The sequence below is a fragment of the Apteryx rowi genome, unplaced genomic scaffold, assembly GCF_003343035.1.
Source record: "Apteryx rowi isolate R43461 unplaced genomic scaffold, aptRow1 scaffold_11, whole genome shotgun sequence".
In the NCBI taxonomy this organism is placed as follows: Eukaryota; Metazoa; Chordata; class Aves; order Apterygiformes; family Apterygidae; genus Apteryx; species Apteryx rowi.
The window spans coordinates 1,273,443-1,293,500 of NW_020447308.1; the positions used below are offsets into that span (position 1 = coordinate 1,273,443).

General features: G+C 43.7%; 1 protein-coding gene across 5 annotated transcripts in view; it reads right to left on the reverse strand.

Moving 5' to 3' along the window:
* The window catches only part of AKAP13 (A-kinase anchoring protein 13), a 212,700-nt gene that overhangs the window by 60,476 nt on the left and 132,166 nt on the right, over positions 1-20,058 (reverse strand). For all 5 annotated transcript variants that reach the window (XM_026074447.1, XM_026074429.1, XM_026074418.1 and 2 more), the window contains exon 10: positions 2,745-2,826. In XM_026074447.1, the coding sequence (XP_025930232.1) occupies positions 2,745-2,826 (82 nt within the window). The remainder of the gene's footprint in view (positions 1-2,744; positions 2,827-20,058) is intronic.

Consider the following 20,058-nt stretch of genomic DNA (forward strand, 5'->3'; position numbering starts at 1 on the left):
ATTCGGCTCGAGAAATAGGATCTGGTTGGAAACACCATCATTCCAGAGAGGTGTTTCCATACCACGGAGAATTGGAAAAGCAGTTACTGGACGAGGCGTGCCTGTTCCCCCTGCCTCTTCCCCGTTCGGTAAACCTGGAAAATCTGAACTTCTTTTCCATAATCCAGGGGGATAAGGGAGGGGGAAGAGAAGGTGGCGAAAAAAGAAGGAAAAAGTACAGAAGAGACGGCGAAGCTGGAAGGGACCCTGAGCCAGGATGCCGACGGTCCAGCTGGCAGCTGACGGAGCATGTCCACAGCCCAGACTGCAAAACAAAGGGGCTTGAGCCACGTTCCCGTGGAAAACTAGCGGGGACAGTTCAGGTGCGCTGATGAACGGACACCTCACCCAGGCAATAAATCACAACGGGGGAAGGCCCTGCAGGATCAGCAGAGGGACAGCACAGGCTGGAAGAGGAAAGAGGACACGAAACAAAGGGTTGGGAAGTCGGGGAAGGAAGATGAGGTGGAGACAGAGGTGGGGGAGCCCCACACATGCCTCATCTCATCTGCACTGAGAACTAAGTTTCCAAGCCCCAACTTTGAGTGGATACTTCACTTATTTTCAGTTATTCTGGATTTTTTGGTGTTTTCCTTCTCTTGGTTAGCTGGTAGGGTTTGTGTCGTTTGCTTTAAGCGGCACACATGTTGCACAATCCAGAGCACCGTCTTGCACACCCGTGACCTGACAAGCCCCGGTGACGGCAGTGTCATAACAGAGCCTGAAGAATGACTCCTACCACACATCTATCGCCTACTTGCTGCACACCCACGATTTATAGTGCAACTGCGCTTATCTGTTTCTCTCTAGAGATGTGCATGAAAATAAAATGATGATGGTATCATGCTTCTGCACATAACACGGAGGCAAACAAATTACAGAGTAAAAAGCCTTAGGAAGAAAGCTTCCAAACAACTTTTTTATGTACATTTTCCAAAGCCTCATGTCCTCCAAGACTAAGTCTAAGGGCTAAGTCCTCTAATTCCATGCAGATATCCACACATCTCCTACACTTCTCTGCTTTCAAAAGCATTAACGAAAAATGAGAAGCTACAGTTGCTGTAGTTACACTGCGAATGCTAAGGGTTTTATCTCTGTTACACGTCGCCAGACTTTTCCTTATTGTCTTAATACTTTCAGCATCAGAGCTCACTCCGGGGCAGAGCAATGCACGGCAGCCTCAGGTATGGGTGTGCACTAACTGTAACACTTCAAGAAAGGACAGAACTTGCAGAACCTGAGATCTTTCTGATACTTCAGTCAGACAGGAGAGCACATTTCCTTTGTCACCTTAAAAAACTGCCTCATTTTATTTATGCGTTACAGACACATATGCATATAATCATCAACATATATTTGTATATATTGCTACCTGCTTATATAATATATACTATAATTCTATAATATAACATTGCATTATATAATAAGCATAACATTAATATTGATCTATATGAATATATGATAATATATTTGGCAAGCCACATGCACACATGACATTTTGCAATCAAATGGAACACATTAACTCTAGCCTGAAGAGTAGAAAATCATACTCAGAGGCAAGCAATATCTAGGGAAACAAATAGAAAAGAAGCAACATGCAATACTGCAAGTTATCTTCTAAACACTCCTGAAAAAGATATTTCTTGTGCATGACTGTTTCAAGCATAGCTTTTTTTTTTTTTTTAAGCAAAAAAGTGTTTATTTCACTTTGATGGGAGCTAGAACTTTTATCTAGCATAAATCCCTCAGGTCAGTCACTCACAATATCACTCCCCAGCCTATACTCTAAACAGATTGTGTTTGAATTTTACATCGACACTCAGTGATTTAATCTCTGTTTTTCTTTCAAATGTCTTACATAAATTGAAGGAGGTTCAGGTGAGACCCCCACTCTAATTGCTGTAATGAAAGCAAAGCAAGTGTCTACTCTATGAAGAGTCCAATCAAAGTCACTGTTAATGGCCCTGATAACTTACTCCACTTTGTTTGTTTTAAACATGCATAATTCAATGAAAGGAAATACTTTTTTTCTTATCTTTGACATCAACCCCTCTTTGAAACTTGCCAGGCAAGTTTTTCTGTCCCTGTGGAACAGACAGGGGACACTAGCCAGCATGCATGGTAGTGAGCTTGCCAGCGCTGATGGGCAGGGTGTGGGAAAGATGGCTCTAAACAACCTTCCTGCTTCCTGAAGCCTGGAAATCATGGGAACTTTTAAGGGAAAAAAACAAAACAAAAACAAAAACCAAAAAACAAGCCACTTATTTGGATCTAAATATGGATACAGGAGCCTAAGTTTCTGACCTGTTTTTTTTTTGTATTATCCATTTTGGCTAGAAACCATATGTCTTTGCTCCCTGTCAGACCTTTCAATTTCATTAAAAAAAAAATCAAAATACTGTCCAAAATACCTTAAAAGCATAATTACTTAAGAAAGTAACATGCCATACAGCTCACTACAAGTCAAACGCTACAACCATGAGCTAACAACGACTCCTTGTAGATTCATTACACACTTTCTTTAGCTTATGTAATTTTTCCCCTGAGGTCAGAGCAAAAAAAAAAAAAAAAAAAAGGGAAATAAAAATGAAAAAGATAAGAAAAGGTGAGGGGAAGGTTTGCAAGCAAAGCAAATCCCCAGGTTGCTCTTCTGCCCTGCGTGGGGAGATGTGGGGGCAAAGCACCCCGCAAGACACGTGGCTCACCTGGAGACTCCCGGGTCCGCCTGGGCTCCAGCAGTGAAGAATCGGGACATGGCTCTAACGAACACCAGCTTTCACGGTTTATCTGAAAGAACAGACAATACCAAATCAAAGAAAGGCTACCCTCTCCGACGCCCTGATTAGCCTCTTCTAAAACACAATTCTGTATCGACCAGCAGCTATATAGTTACAGGCTTAATTTTGTCCCAATAACAAGAATCTCAGAAGTAAATTATGATATTTTTTAACAGCACTAAAGAAACCATTAAAATAAGCCAAAAACTTCATTTCTCAGTGGAGTGTATCATGTCAAAGTGACTCATGCCCAAGGCAGGTGCACAGAGGAAGGATGAGCCAATGTTTAAGCTACTTGTTCAGGACTCAGGAGACCTGGGTTCAATTCCCAGTCCCATTTGAAGCATGACTGCAGGCAGAATTCACCTGTTTTATGCCTTGGTTCACTATCCACAGAACAGCGATTCCTTACCATCCATATTGCTGTAAAGATAATTACCTTACAGACAGAAAGAAGCTCTGATAATATGGAAATGCAGGCTGCCGAAGTACCCAGGACATTGCGAGAACCAGAAGCGCTTTGTACATTTGACTTTGCATGTTTGCATCAACTCCAGTGATGGTTATGTTAGAGAACGGGGGGAAATCCATTTGAACACTAAGACACATCACATGGCTTATTTCAACATCAGCCCTTATCATCTCAGCCCATCCCTCAACCTTTCCGTGACTTCCAGTCTTTCAGCACTGATGACTGATCCGCTCTCAGCCCTCTCTCCCTGCGTGTTGACTCTGCCTGTGCTTTACTTTTCTTCACTTGGGATGTTTTATCCAACTTCTTGACCCTAAAGTTTTTCTGACTGTCCACAGCGCTTGGCCCAATCCAGCACACGTCTCCCACCGGTTTTGTCTACAATTGGTTGACTCTGGAAACCCCTTTGCCATGACATGCTCTCTCTCCTTCAGCAGCTCTGCTGTCTTCCTAGCTGAACTCCTCTACTTTTTTCAAACGCCAGCGAGTCTCGCTTGGACAGTCCCATGCCCTGCTTCACCACATCCAGAGGCTTGCTTCACCCCTCCTCACTTGCTTCAGCACACAGGATCTCTCATGCTTTATGTAAAAGAAAGCCGCTGAAATAGATCACTTTGTCTTACTTCAGACGACAAAAATACTTCTCCTTCCCTCTCCTTTTCTGAAACACTTGCCTTTTCCTCCTCTCTTTCAGACAGAGTATTTTCCTCATTTGCTTTTTGCCTCTAACTTGTTTTCAAATTTCCCAGTGACCCTGTTCCATTTTTTGTGGTCCCTTGTCAGATTATCAACCCCTCAATTTTCTCCTTTGCTTCTCCCATGATACAAATGCACTGCCTCTTCTTTTTTTTTAAAAGGAAACCAAGAATCTCCTAGCCTTGACCTGACCGGCTGCTCTAACTAATGACCCATGTCCTTCTCCCCTGTGCCGCTGAGATCCTGGAACTCGTTATTTACAACTGCTGTCTGGAGTTCCTCTCCCGCCTGGCTGAGTCCCCCTCAGCCGTCAACCGAGGTGGCTCTTGCCAGCGCCTCGGTGACCTCCTCCTAGCCACCTCTCACAATCAACACTGTCCTCCGAGATCTGTGAGCTCCTTTCTACAGCATGATTTTTCTTGGTTAGGTTTTGTCCTCCTCCATACTTCTGCGATGACAAAGTGGGGCTGGAAGGGCCTTTGACAGGTCAGCTAGTCCTTTCCTGCTGCTCCGAGTCAGGCTCAGCTATAATCTAGGCCAACTTGCCCTTAAAATCTTCCAGCAGCAAGGATGCCGTGACCTTCCTAGGCCAGCAGTGCTTGCCGGGGGAGACAGGGAAGGAGCAGAGAGTCTGCAAAGGAGAAAAACAAGCCAGAGACTCCCAGGAGAGGCGAAGGTCCTTGTGCTCTACCGGCGGGAGGCCTCGAGCGACGCCCATGACACCCCTCCCCACTTCCAGGCTCATTAGGTGCTGCTTTCCTTGGGCATGCGCGCGCTGAGGGGCACTGGCTCTTTAGGCCCTTGTACAGACAGGCACCTAAGATCCCATCAGACCCTGATACACACACAGATCTAAGATGGCGGCCTTCCCTGCTCCCCTACCCAGCACACGCGCACACTTGCGTGCCCATTTCCCCCCTTCTTCAGCTGCCCCCCACCATCCTGCTGCAACACTCACACACAGACGGGCTTCGGTGTAACGTCTTCACTAGCAGACTAGTGAGGGCTGGAGAAGGAAAGAGGCAGTAGGGAAGCAATCTGAAGTTTGAGAAAGGGGTTTGCAAGCAATTACTTGGAAGAATGGTTTCTTACTTTTCAAAGTGAAACAGAGATGTTCAGTTTTAACTGCTGCATAGACAGTGGATTACATTTCAGATTTGTTCAATGTAAGAACTGCCCCGTCAGCAAGGCTGAGGAGGTATCTAGTCTCTAGCAATTAAATTTCACTACAGGGCTTATACATACTTTTCAGTCATAAAAGAGTACTACTGTTGGGATCAATAAATATCACATTAATATTCTTTTCTTTCAAGCCAAAGTAGAACCTTTTTTAGAGCAGATATCTAACATTTTCTTCAAGGCAAATTTAGAGGTTCAGTCTGGACATACACAGCAGTATAAATGCCAAATTGCTTAAGTTCATACAAAAGAGGGAACTACCCATTTCAGATATAAAATCAAACTCTGACTCCTTAATGGCTTGCACCTTACTTTTTCCTGAACTGAGTCTGATCTTCCTTACACTTAAACCAATATGGCTCCACCAAATTTAAAGGAATTTCTCCCAGTTTATACTGATATCCACTACCGGAAAATGATAACTGTCTTGTTCAGCATAACAGTAATCAGCAGAGAGAAAGCAAAAATCAGAAGACTTAAGAGGGTGTTTAGAGCCTATCAGGTGACTGGTGATAGAATAAATTAAGCTAGGCTGAATTTATATTATATTTTTTGCCTTTAATAGAACTAGTTGAGTCACTTACTGAAAATGCATTATAGACATTGGCATTTTTTCAAAAAAGATTCAAATATTTTTCCCATTACCCAGCCAGTTCTATCCTCTGCCCTGTGACTTTGCCAAGTATTGAAAATGTCTGTTTTTTTCCTACAACAAAAAGTAATGAAAGAGTAACACTGAGGTTTAATGTATTGTTGCAGATATACCTGACTAGGTACAAAATAAAGTAGTAAGAAGAAAAGTACCTTAAATAGCCCTAATTCAGGAATAGTAATTATTATTATCAAAATGCAAACAAAGGAAACCACTACTATATACAAGCATTCCCTATGCCAAAGAGACCAGACAGGATTTGAGGGAGGTTTACAGCATGCTCTCAGGAAACTGGGTGGTCCACATATACTTAAAACACACTGAAAACACAAAACCCGCTATCCACAGCTGAAAATTTCACTACTGGACTCCCTCTTCTCTAGCCTCATCCTCCTGCTAATAGTTGCCCAGGGCTAGTGAAGAAGCTACAGACTGCAAAGGCTGTAGAGGAGATACTTTATAAAAGTACCTGAAGTTATGGGGGTGGTGAATGCACAAGAGAAGCGATCAGGAATGGGCTCGTCTCGGGATTTTACAGACCCATAGGCACCATACATAACAAGACTATTCCTCCCTTCTTCCCTGTTTTGCTACAAGAAGTCTGTCAACAGGGCGACAGGCTGATGGCCACAGAAGACGCTAAAAAACCCACACTTCCCTCTCTGCCCGCACTGATTATAGCCCGTGGCCTCTGGGCATCTCGAATCTTTGTGGCTGGAGCAGGGAGGATGCAGCGGTGTTTAGATGGCAGAGGGGAACATGAAACAGTCCCTGGGAACAGAGTTTCAATATGCAGCTTTTGAAAAACTGCCAGGAGAGAACCAGCTATTTTTCCATGCAGAAGTCTGAATGTGTTTATCTGCAGCTAAGACGCTGAATGAATCATGGAAGCACATCCCCAGACACTAAAAAGCAAATCCCAAAGGATTTGTTGTTTGCCTGTGAAGCACTAGCAGACTAAACGTGCACAGAGGGCTTTAAGACACTGACGGGACTTGCAAGTGTTAGACCATTTGATTTTGCTTTTTGGGCACGCACGCATGTATTTCCTGACTCTCAGAGAAGTTTTCCTGCAGACATTTAATTTGAAACTTGAAGTGAGACTTAATATAGGAGCCTCTTTGCATAAGAAAAGGAAGAAACTAAACAATCTGCTAGCAAAAGGGGCTGCTGCATTTCCTATCATGTGGGAACAATTAGTGACCATCAGCTCTTATTTCCCTCCGCTGGAGCAGAGACCTTCCATTTCCAGACCTCCCCGAGGCTCTTCCTCCCTTTCGCTTTGCCCACCGAGGCCTCGCCATGCAGTTATCCAACACCCCGGTGGGATGCGCAGCCCCATGCAACGTCTGCTCGCTTCACGGTTCCTCCTGCTCAGGAGACATTTCAAAACCTGCTGCTTTCCACTTCTGCTGCAGCCGTAGGGGAGAGAGCTTGCTCCAAACACTTGTTTTAGAGGGCCGGTCACTGCCGTACTCGCACGCACCTCTCTTACCAGGAGTTGCATCAGTGCAAGAGGTGACGGCTTTCCTTCCAAGAGAGTCCTGCAGCAGACGCCCAGCAGCTGCCGTGACAAGCGCCGCCAAAAGCACCGTTTTTGGCAAGCGCCGTGCACGGGAACGGAGCTGCTCGCCTACGCGGTGCATAGCCCCGGAGGTACCTGCCGGGACAGCGGGGCCCCCGTGCAGCACCGGCACCCGTTTCCCAAAGCAACCGCCCGTGAACAGCATCAACCTCTGAAGCTTTGCCCTGGTGTAACTTAAAAATGAAGAAAGGGAAACAACCATGGTAAAGTCCCCTTTCCCCCCACACTCTGGTTTTATTTTAACCATTCTGATCACACTTCCCTTCTATTTCACAATAAAGAAAACACACTCACCCCTCAGGAAAAATTCCACTATTTACAAAGTTTGCAGTTGTCAACCTCAGTGGTAGCAGTATAAATCAACATGAAGCATCTTTGGAGAAGAAGGAACCAGACAATTTTAACTTTCATGTCCTAGCAAAACTCTAGAGATTCATCCACCTTCCATATTGTTTTAACTTTGCCCTAAATCCACAGGTTTCCATTTCTCTCCCTCTCTCTCTTTTTTTTTTCCAGCTTCCAAACTAAATTCTACCTTGCAGCTAAAAGCAGATGCTCCTGCAGGAAGGAAAATATTTAGTACAGTAATTTTAGCTTGCTTGGTGTATCATTAAGTACTTGTACACTGTACTCCGCACGAATTAACACTAGGAAAGATTAGAAATATCCATCGAAGAACAAAAATAGCAGAAAAAAAAGCTTTTTACTTTAACTGCAGTCATAACTTTATCTAATATACAGGAATAATACGGTGAATTCTTCAGTTTTAATGCAAATCTTAATTCTTTCATTGTTCCTAAAAATTTCATATAGGATACTATTTTCATTTAAGGAATTTCTACACATAAATGGAATTCGATGTTTATTCTGATAAGCTTTTAACTTTACAATTCCATTTACAATGGAATAATCCATTTGCTTCCTAATTCCTAAACTAGAAACTAAAGCAATGACTGATTCACCTCCCTCACAGAAACCACCTTTCAAGATCCTCCAAGCCTCTTTAAAAAGGAGCATGAGGGATGGGGCCCTGGGGAAGGGCATTTCAGCTGTCTTCCTTCAGCTGCACTTGACACAAACTTCATAAACACAAAATTCAAATTAAGAGTAAAAATCGCTGCTTTGATAATCATCTTGCCAGGCAATAACAGCAGATGTATCAGCTTACAACTTCCAGAATTTTTTGACCTTTTTCTTTATGTTTTTTCCTAATGTCCCTTTATATTTTTCTTGGCCTAAGCTTTACAGGAAGGTTTTACCATGTGAATGAGGAACACGAAGACCATTCTCCAAGGTATGCCAGACGGGACAAAGTGACAATTCTTGCAATTCTGCAATGGTTTCTATAGAGATTTATCTGCTACCCCTGTGAATGTGCTACCTCAAGCCCTTTACAGAGTAACGACACTGGTGACACCCTATTAGGACACCAGTTATTCGAGAAGGTCCAAACTGGCCTTGCCCACAGATGCTAAACACATCTGTTTTATTTAAGTTCTCCTTCCAGGTCTAATTCTACACGCGACACAAACGAACAAACTCAAAGGTCTCCACATCAGAATAAATATACCCCTCCTCTGTTGTCCCTTTACTAACCAAACAGACCACCGTGTGTGGATGCTGTTTTCAGTATTAAAGTGCAGTGTCGTTTTAGGTCCACAAAATTCAAAGAGGCGCTGCATAGCCTTCATTCGATGACAGCACTTCACTCTTTGGGGTGTGGGGCAGAGGGAATGAACATGCTTATACACCAAATAATCACAAACATAAAATGCATGGAAAAACTTAAAAATGCATTCTAAGCGTGATAATGTACAATGGAAGAAACCTTAGCCTCACTCTGACTTATGCCAAGCATCTGTTTGAAGCAAGAGGGAGTAGACAAGTGATCCGAGGACATTTCTGGACCTTTTCAACATACTGCTTTTAGTTTAGGATGCTGCACATTCCTCTTTGAATCATGTGGGCAGGATCCATTCCAGAGGAACTACTCCTACGCTGCAGTAGAGTTATCAGAGCAGCCTCTAACCGGAAGCAGAATAATGTGGCCACACTAAGCACTGACAATGCCACCCCTTAGATTTCGAATTTAATTCCTTAATTATTTTCATAACACTGGGCTGATGGTAACTTCATTGACAATGCTCTGATTTTTAACTGGAGGCCGAATGAATGAGATCTGCTCTGCTGGAGGGCAGTTAAATCAAGCCGTGTTTCCTCAGTTATGGAAGAACTTAAATCTACCTACAATTAACGGGTTAGGTATTCCCCCACGAAGATGAAATGCAGATATCTGCTACAGCAGAACCCAGGCAGGAAGGATGATGCCAAATTGTTGTGTCATTTCTACATCACCCAGGGTTCCCTATACAGTGGCAAATCACTATGGTCAGTAACCAAATTCAGCACATTTGCAGTGCTGCGGCAGCAAAAAGAGCTACAGCAAAGATGAAGCCCTACCTCCAACATGAAGGCTAAAACACTGATTTACCTGCTGCCTCTTGACCAATGCTTTCCTACATGGGAAGGAGGAAGAAACATCTGCCAGCTCCCAAAATTGCTGAACCTTTTTTGGTAACTTTACAAACCACTGCTTCAGGCACAATCTAAACATGGAAAATTTTAGCCCTGACACACTGATCCTTCAGAAGACATGTGCCCTGCAAAACAGTTGGTAGGAACCAAAATTCTTTTGCAACTTTTCTAAGAATGGATGAACCAATGCAAATAAAATACCATCTATAAACATACAGTAACTGAATGACATAAGATCTTCTTTGTTCCCAGCTTGTTCCAATTCCCTTCTCCACCAGCTATATTTCTTTCCTGTCAAGCTTATGGAGCTCCCCATCTTAAAATGAGCAAAGAGCATATTCACCTACCACTCAAATAAAAGAGGTCTTGTAAGAATCAATCAATAGGCCAAACCAAAAGCTATTTGGTGCTTAGCAGCTATCTCGTTACACTTTCATTGAGATCAAACACTGCTAATGGGTCCTATTTGGTTTTGCTTTTGTTGTAAGGATATTTATTTGCTTTTCGATACTTGACACTTAAGAAACTCTGCCACCAAAATAGTGATCTAGATAAAGTACTGTTTTATATAAGTATTTCAGTTCTTAAGAACCACCGTCATCCCCCCAGCTCCCTGCTTAAGGGTCTGATCCAACTCCCATTAACGTTAAAAGATATGACTGCCACTGACGCAGCCTATTGCTGGCTTACATCCCTGGATCATCACAATTTAATTTAACCAACTGGGTATGTTATAGAAAGCAGAATAAAACATGAAGAATGACTAAAAATGAAGATAAAAATCAAGATTATAATGGTAGCTGTCACTAGCACCCTTCTATTTTAAACATTCGCACTATTTACAGTCTACGATCTGCGAAGCAATGCGTGCACATATGAACACATATATGGACACTGAATCATATGCAGGAACAGACAGTATAACCCACAGTTTTGAAACTTAATTAGGAAAATACTAGTGGGAACTAACAAGGGCCATATTTTGTTCTAAAATCTAAGCTTTGCTAAACAAAAACTAATTTAGGGAACCGATGACTTCAGAAATACTGAAGTCAGATAATTATAGTGAATTACATTTCAACCCAGGCATCCAGATATTCTTTATAAAAAAGAAGATTGTGCTTTTTATATAAGCAACCAAAGTTGTCAAGGGTACCAGCTCTCTTCCCAAGTATAATTAAGCGGTCATTTTGCACAATAAGCGGCATGTGTACAATACATCTACATTTTTTAATCACTCCTGATGCGTCTAGAGGTTGAGTCCTGTGGGCTCACAGTTTAGTGCAGCCAGCATCGTTAACCTGACAGTTGGAAAATGGTCAACAAAATCCAGCTGATACAGAAAACAAGTTATGGTTGTTCGTGTTTTGGGTCCAAGAAAACAAAGGACAGACTGACTTGAAGGAAAATACTTTCATTCCTAAACAATGCAAGTTAACAAGTACTAGGTCAATTTTAGTGTAAATAAAGAGATCAAGGACCATTTGAAAATGAAATATTTATATGTACTGACAGAAAACCTCATTCCTTTTTCATCTCTACTTTGAAACTAAAAGCATGAAGCAAAAACCATAAAAAAAGGAAGCCACATTATCATGCAGCAACCCACCGTCTCAGCTAAGAAAGGAAAGCAGCAAAAGAGAGAGAGAAAGGAAATTCTCTCCCATGAGTTCGGATATCTAAGTCAGGCTGTGTTATGCAGCCACTTTGGCTGCTTTCCGATTTCCATGCACTTTGCCAGGAAACTGCTGGTGCTCCAGAAAGCTGTTACCGTGACAGAACATTCCCAGACTGCCACCTTGCCATTTGGTGGAGCACTTGCTAATTTTAGATTAGAGGAGGGAACACTAGGACAATTAGCCAAGAGCCATTTCTGGCTCTTGCTCTACCCAATCTTAAGACAAAACTCACATCCACACTGAAAGATAAACAGCAACACCCTTCGAGCACCGCTAAAAACCAGAGGCAAACAGAACTGACAAGAGCATCCATCATGCCTTTTTGGGCAGAATCCATCTTTCAGGGCACACACATAGCCCAATTCAAAAAGCGACCAGTGGAAATGAAAATTCTTAGCCAAATGGCGACTTGCACACAAAAAGCACCTGCAATTTGTGAAATCTTCAAAACAGGCTGGGACTGTTTAATGGAAGAGGACAAGGGGACAGGAAAGACAGCCAGACAGAGCTCTCAGAAAGAATATCTGATTACATGCTGCAATAGGTAATTTGGTTGCAGGGATGATATCAAACCTTTTCATGCCAAATGTTAACACCCCAAAACCTCTACACACTGACCAGGAAGATCTCCTCCACCTGCTCCCCGTCTCCGCAGAGCCCAGCTGCAGGTACATATACAATGGGGAATAGATGGCCAAGTTCAAGATGAGGAAGCAGCACATAAAGAAGTGTAAACAAGCAACACCATACCTTTAACAACACAACATCTACAGTCCTGTCCACCTTGGAAATGTCACACAGGCTGTATCGCCTCTTGTGGCGTTCGTACATCTTGTCCAGGAAAATGCAACCAGAGGCAAGACGTGAGAAGCAGAGCCCACCATGAACTCCAGGATAAACTCGTCAAGGCATACGCTCCAGATCTCTCACATATGTGTTCAGAGAAGTCCCTGTGTCTCAGCGCTCTCTGAATCACATCAGCCTGTTCAATTCTCTTAACAGGAAAAAGAAAATCCCAGAGCTGCGACGGGTTGATAAAGTCTTCTTGGAACAGAGACTTGCTTATGCAGGCAACGCAGGAATTTATAGCAAACAAAAGATATTTTGAGAGAGCTTATATATGTGATTTTTTTTGTAACTGCTAAGAATGGTATGAGCCTTCCTGTTGTATTAATAACAACAACAACAAAAAGTTTTCCAGACAATTTTGATATCCAAAAAGCACCAGAATGAAATTCTTGAAAGGAGAACAAAAGCCAGATGTGTGCAACTGGAACCCTGACACTCCAAAAGGGGAAAACAAAAGGTAGGCTCAGCCACGGTGTGTCTACGCAGGGGGGGAAAAAAAAAAAAAAGCTGATCACCGTATCCAAAGTAAATACTGTCACCAATGGGTCTTTTCCTTCAGTGCGCCTGGATGTGAAAGAAACAATAAAAAAAAGGTACTTTCCTCCTGTGAGAGTCAGTCCACTGTTCACCAGACAGGAAGGCTTGATTTTGCGTTACGCTGAAATTTCTAATGACAGCACAGGGCAAAAGGAAAGAAAATAATGAAATAAAGCCACTCCCCTCCTGATTTGGGCTGGGACGTCACTACTTGCCTTTTTAGTACTGCATCAGCGTTCCCCGAGCTTTGAAAATGTCTTTGCAGTTGTGGGAACATGATTCATCATTTCAGAGAGAGGAAAAAAAAAAGATGGGGGGGGGAGAAAAAGCAGCAATCTTCCTTCTCCCCCTTCTTCTACCTCAGGCTTCAGCCGCTCGGTATGGTTGCACAGTCCAAAGAGACGAGAAGCGAAGGTACATATTTGCAGAGAGGTTAGGAGAGGAAAAAAGGGCTGTTCTTCCCTCTCCCCCAGGCCAGGTAAACGAAAGACAGAGAACTGCAGTCTCAAAGCTTCCCCCAAACAGGAATGGAAACTTATGATTTAATCAGTGAAGAAGAAAAAAAAAAAAGGAAAACCAGCCATTTTCAATTTTCTTTTATGGTTAGAACACAGAAGGATGAGCAAAAGAAACCTGCTCTCGGGAAAACACAGTTCTCTCTCATTTACTTTAAGCTGGAAGGCAGAGGTTTTCTTGTTTTGTTTCTTAAAAGCAAAGTTTCGGAGTCTTTTTCCTGCTCGGCTAGTCAGAGAGTCTCTCCCCCTCTCAATAGCTCATTCACATCAGCTGGGCCCTGCATGCACACTGCCACATGGTTTCCTGTTTTCAGCTGCCCCCTCGCAGCCCCCTTCACTTTCCACCCCACCCTGACCTCTCCAGGGAGAAAATCTTTCCATACTTCCCCGGCTTTAGACATTCTCTCATTCACGGATTCAAAAGGGAACGGGGGCGGTAAAAAAAAAGAAAAAAGAAAAAAAGAAAGAAAGAAAGAGAGAGAGGAAAAGGGGAAAGGGAGGTTTTCTGTGGCTGGATTCAAATGCAGGAGTTTGTACGGAGCACAACTTGCTGCTTTTCTGGAGAGAAAGATGGAAACGCGGGAAATCGTTTAACCTGCGTTGCAAAGCAGGGGCTACGGACAGTGGAAATGGCAACAACAAATCAACATTTAATTGTCGCGCTAAAAAGCCATTTGTAACCAGCGCCTGGTGACCTGGCACATCTCCTGCTGTTGGGATTCGCTCTATTAATGGAGTTTAGTTAGGGATTTCTAAGTCTTTTCATACAGCCCCTTAGGGAATGGCTCAGTGGCCTAAGTCCCCTTAGTTGTATAAGGCGCTTTGTAACCGCCAGCTCCAATTCTGGCAAAGATGACTCAATCCTGCATCCTTCCGAAACAGATAAAAAGTGAGTCTTCTGCATTTGAATGCAAGTGGATTCTTCCAAAGAACATCTAAAATCAGAAATCCTGTCTGCTGCAAGTGGACATTTAAGCTCCTCTCCTTCCAGTGCTATCCACTTTTCTGTCTGTTAGTAGCATATGAGCTGACTCCCATATGTGCACATTTGGCAAAACAACTGAATAAAGGGATTTTATACTAATGCAAACTATTATTTTGGGCTATATTGCATATGGTACGCCCAATTTGTACAATCGGATTATGCAAAAGCCATCAAGTTACCCTCTAGATTTAGCAGCTTCCCTAAGCAAGCTGAGAAGGGCACCTTTTTCTAAGACTGCAGAATGTCTTGGGAGGCAGCCACCACTTGGAGGTCCACCTTTGGGCATCGCTACTTGAACAAGTCAACACAAGATAAAGTAGGCTGTGAACTGAGAGTGTTTCAGCTACTCCAGGATAAATGACACAGGTATGCTCTTACCTAGTCAATGCGAGGTATCTTACCCCGCTTTCATTAGGTTCCAGTCTCTCCCTCACAACCAAAGCTTCATCTCCACAACGCAACCAGCTGCACTGAGGAGGTTCTCCTTTACGAGTCTCTCTTACTGCAACAACCCCTGGCTCCAGATATCGGCCAATGACTCCGCTCTCTTCAATAATCAACAGAGCTTCTGCTTTCAGTATGAGGACACACATGAAATGTGGTAGTACTTTGGGGACTTTCTGGAGCCACCAGTTTACTCCACCAGTAATGAATCCCAGCAATCATGTGCCCGTGGAGATGAGAAACCAGAAATGGCTGTGACAGCATTCCAGCCTTGCAAACGCTACCATATAAGGCTGGGATTTCCTCAAACCTAAATTTACAAGACAGGAACCTATAAACAAAGTTTGTGAATTTAGTTCAGGTAAAGGAGTTTGTGGCAGTCACTGTGCCCTAATGACACTATAATTTCACATTATGTAACACCCACAATTTTTAACTGATACACCAGATGTTTTTTTTAAGTTTCTTTGCAAACCAGTCTAATGACGGCTGCTGATATAAAAGGTCTCTACTCCTCCGCTGGCCAAGATTTATCCAAATGACAACTGCACAAGCTCTGTCAAAGCACTGCACTTAACGTGCATCACCTCTGAACTGCGGGGCCCCTCCACCAACGAGAAATGTCCGGCTCGCACAGCTCGAGCGATCCCTGCCTCTCAAACGAGACCACGACGTGAGCCACCACCACTATGACAGTGGATTTTCCATAGACATGTGAGAGGTCAGATCTGCAGGCGCACCTACACCAAGTCTTTTGCGGTTGCAAACGTATCTCCCCCTTCCTACAGGAGAGGAGAAATGAGAAACATCTCCAGCCAAGAGGAGGGGAGCCAAGGGGACACCCTGGGAGACATGCAGTCTTCAGAGCGGGAAGGCAAAGAGAGGAGGCCAACTTTTCCGACGCACAAAAATCTTTGGATGGTCAACAGCTGTGATCGAGCCCACGCATGCCTTTGCAGGGCAGCGGGCTGCATCCTGTGACCCCCAGCGACACTGGTGGCCGGCTGCCCTCCTGCCCCAGCAAGGACGGGGATTGCCCGCGGCCAGCCCCGGCGCTGGTCATGCGACGGAGCGTGGCAACAGCACTTGAACCGCTCGCGAGAAGCACGTGGCTCAAAGCCACAGTCTGCCCATTGCTGATGGGGAACCAGGCAAGTTTCGATGCATGGCCGTACCCTATCCGTGAGCCATAATTTACATTGGGATATAGCAAAGATTAGGGGGCAATTGCCAATTGATCCCTTTGAACTCCTCTACACCTTCAACCACAGAGTGAAACGATCAACAAAACCAAACAAATAAACCACTATTAAAAAAAAAAAAAGTCTTTCTTTCTCCTCTCTTTTTCTTTTCAATTAAAGCTTCTAAATCCCTAATTTGTTCCGAGAGTTTTGCTGCGGTTATGTTCCTGACTCACAGCCAAGATCAAGAGGCCAGTGACGACTACAGACACCCTAAGTCCATCTCATTTTAATTTCCAGACTTTACTGTTGGGGGGGAAAAAAAACCCTAATATAAACAAATAGAAGATAATGTGCCAGACACACTCCCACTTGGGAGACCATCACCCTCCTCCCACGTTAGGTGGGGCTTTTGCTGCATTGTTTCAGTCTGGAAATCTCGTCTTCCTTATATCCTTGTATCCACACACGCACTGCACACGCAGAGGAGACGCAGGATACACGCCCAGCCCGGATGGAGCAGAACAAAGGTTTCCAGTCTCTTTTGTATATCTGTTTAAAGCAGCCCCCCAAAAGCTATATGCATGTTTACACAATATATAATATTTACGTGGTCGCAGACACAATGCACTGGACAATTGGAGGATAAAGATTAAAAAAAAAAAAAAAAAAAAGTAAATAATTCTCTCTTTCTCTCCTCCCCGCTCTCCTTTTATGAGAGTTACTCAAAATGGAGAAGAGACCCGATCAGCAGCCCTATCCATTGGCTGCTGATGCGACAGTTCTGGGCTCCTTATTGAAAACATCTGGAAACGCTGCGCGGTTTTGTGCAGCCAGGAGTTTGAAACCAACCAATCGTTTCATATCCAAACCAAAGGCCAGTGCTGCAGATTTCAAGGGAAGGGAAAAAAAAAAAAGAAAAGAAAAGAAAAAAAGTGCTCAACTGCACCATATGATCTTTAACTCATCCAGATAAAACTCCTCCTCCTCTACCCGCTAACAGACCTCTTAATGACAAGGAAATCATGGTTCTGCTGAAACAGACAGCACTATTGTTATCTGTTTCAAATTACATTTTCCATAGAGTTATGAAACACTGAAAATGATGCAATCTGCAGAAATACTGAGGCTTTCTACCATTCTAAACTGTGGCTCTGATAGGAATTAATGGAGCAGTGCATGGAAGGAGAAAAATGTGCTGTCCCTTAAACAAGTCAAACCCCACTTTTTGTTACTAAACACAGGAGTTAATAAATTCACCAGATAAATAAAGGGAATAATTGCAATTTAAATTGTTCCCTTCTTAAAAAAAAAAATCAACTTTCTGCAAAGCGCTTTAAAAATTTTTTATGTTTCTGGCACTTGTTAGGACAGACAAAACAAAACTTTTTTCTAAAACTAAATAAGGCAAAAGAAATCTGCACTCAAATACTGCAAAGCCTGTAGGAGAAGCGCGTCCAATCTGGAACGGCACGCACATTCATCGTGTTTGTTGAGAGGCAGGTCAGCAACGGGGAGAAAAGAAACTGAGACACAGACGGTCAAACACGGATTTTGGAGACGACTAGACAGTTGCACATTATCAAGCGCTGACGCTGCAGACATTTGCAAAGAGTCTTAGATGTTAAATAATGCATTTTTCATTCTCAGACAAGGATTTTAGGACAAAGCAGACTTTTGAGACTGATCGCCTCCCAGCCAGCCTGTCCTGTCTGCGTGCTGGGATGACATTTTGGTCGGGTGTCGCCTCCCTCCCGCTGCAGCCCAGCCAGCCTGTGCACCACCTGGTGGCATCCTCTTCATCACTGAGGTGGCCCCAAAAACCAAACCAAAGCCCCTGCCCGTGAGTAAACACTGCAGCGTTTCCACAAATAGAAAATTATTTTGGCCAGTTATGATTCTGGATGCCCCAAGAAAGCAGAGCATGGGAAGAAGAGGAGCCAGGGAGAAGGACGTGGACGGGTACCCCGCAATGTGCCATCACAGGGAACTGGTCACCTGGCAAATGTCCACTGTCGTAGGGGGGGAAGCTCAGCAGTGCAGGCAACAAAATTCATCATCCTGGTCTTTCTCGCTGAAGAAAAACATTCTTGAGACTGCACTGGCCCAAATTAATTATTGGGCCAAATCTTCTGCAGACTCAAACCTGATCTTCCAACATGGACAGCCTCTACTCTTCTAGATATTCCCTACTTAAATCATTCAGATGTTCACGCAACGGTTTGGAAAGAGACACGTTTCCTCACAGAGTAATATCATACTTTGGAACGACCTGACCAAACTGAATTTTATAGCCAAACAAACCATCATACAGCTGCAGTCTGTGTTCAAGCTCAAAGACATAACTGCCTGATAAACAGTTTAAGGACCATGAAGAAGGAATGAGAAAGATTTGGAAAGCTGTCAAACATATGGATTCGCGGATCACATATTTTAAGAAAATACAAAAGCACCTTGAGAGACCTTCAGCCATTTCCTGACCTTCACTTTTCTAATATTTCTCAGAGACTCAGCATGCATTTCTCGGGAATTTCTATTGTGCAAATAACCTTTAGAAAAATGCCGAAGCTTTTGTCTGCCGCGGAATATGTCTGCACATCCTTTCAGAGGAAGTAAACTGCCCATCTGATTGCTCCCAAATGGTTACAGGAGAAACACATCCCACGCAAGAGATTAGCAGCCTCTCAGCTGATTTTACATCACTTTGCAACATATAGCTCTGTCTTTACCAAAAATAACTGCAAATCAAGATGTCTGTCTGGCTGAAGTGCTGTGGGATCTTGGACAACGCCGTGGATATTTATTCTGTGTGTCACGAGAGTTGAGAAACACTTTTCACTGTCAAACACTGGACATTTTATTTCGTGCAGTGAATTCCAGCGTCCTGAATACTAAGAGGGGAAAACATGAACGTACAAGCTAGGAACAGTCCCCAAAGCAAGCTGTCAAACAGCACCTGAATTATGACTTGCAGAACCAAATCAGCATTTGAGGTACAACCTGCACCTCCTGCGCACCCTCCGGGACACCAGCTATCCCTGTGTGCAGGCATTTCCCATCTGGGCGTGAGGTTTTATGCTCTACAGATTGGGCAATACATGAAAACACTGTGGGTCTTTTTGTAAGGAACCATAAGTCAATTTTCAACCAAGACGCCTGGATGTGGAACATTACTTTGGTTTTGCAGTTGGCTCAGCCCAAGCTCAAGCTGCACTGCTGCTGAAGAGGCCACCAGAAAGAAGCGCTCCATTTTTTTGACCTCCTCCAACATGAAAGCCAGTCAAACTAGCTTAGCTTAGATTTCACTCTATGCTTTTAAGTTGCTGATAATTAGCATGTGAATTTTACATCCATACAGATGTTAAAACCTCAATAATACCTTAAAAAACCCAAACAACCCCAAAAGCTTCTGGAAAATTCACAGAGAGAAAAAGCATAAAGTAGTTCTGTGCAGTGTATGGTCAAATCCAATCACCGAGCAATGTCTTTGGTCTGGGGCACTGGAGAGGGGAAAGGGACTGGAGTTACTTGGTGGAAGGCAGGGTGCAAATAGTAGATGGAAGAGGAGGAGTGGGAAAAGGCAGTAGCAGAGGAATAAACAAAGCTGGGGTGGCAAAGGGAGGATGGGAACAGGGATAATGCAGTGAGAGGGGCAACCAAGGGAACCGGATTCAGAAAGGAGACTGCGGTAGGTGGAGGAGAGTGGTGTCTTAACAGTGCTGGGGAGGGAGAAAAGAGCATTAGCCAAGGCTGGGGGCATTTATGATTGCTCGCCTGCACGACCTGTGTTGGGTGAACACCGCTGCTGTAAAGTGCTCTGCAGTAATCTGTGTTTCCAGTGGCTCGTCACCAATGATTTGTCATGCAGCAGTGGCTCAGTGGAGCCTGCTTATTCCCAAAGGTGCTGCTGAAGCCTAGTGGCCTACCTGTTCA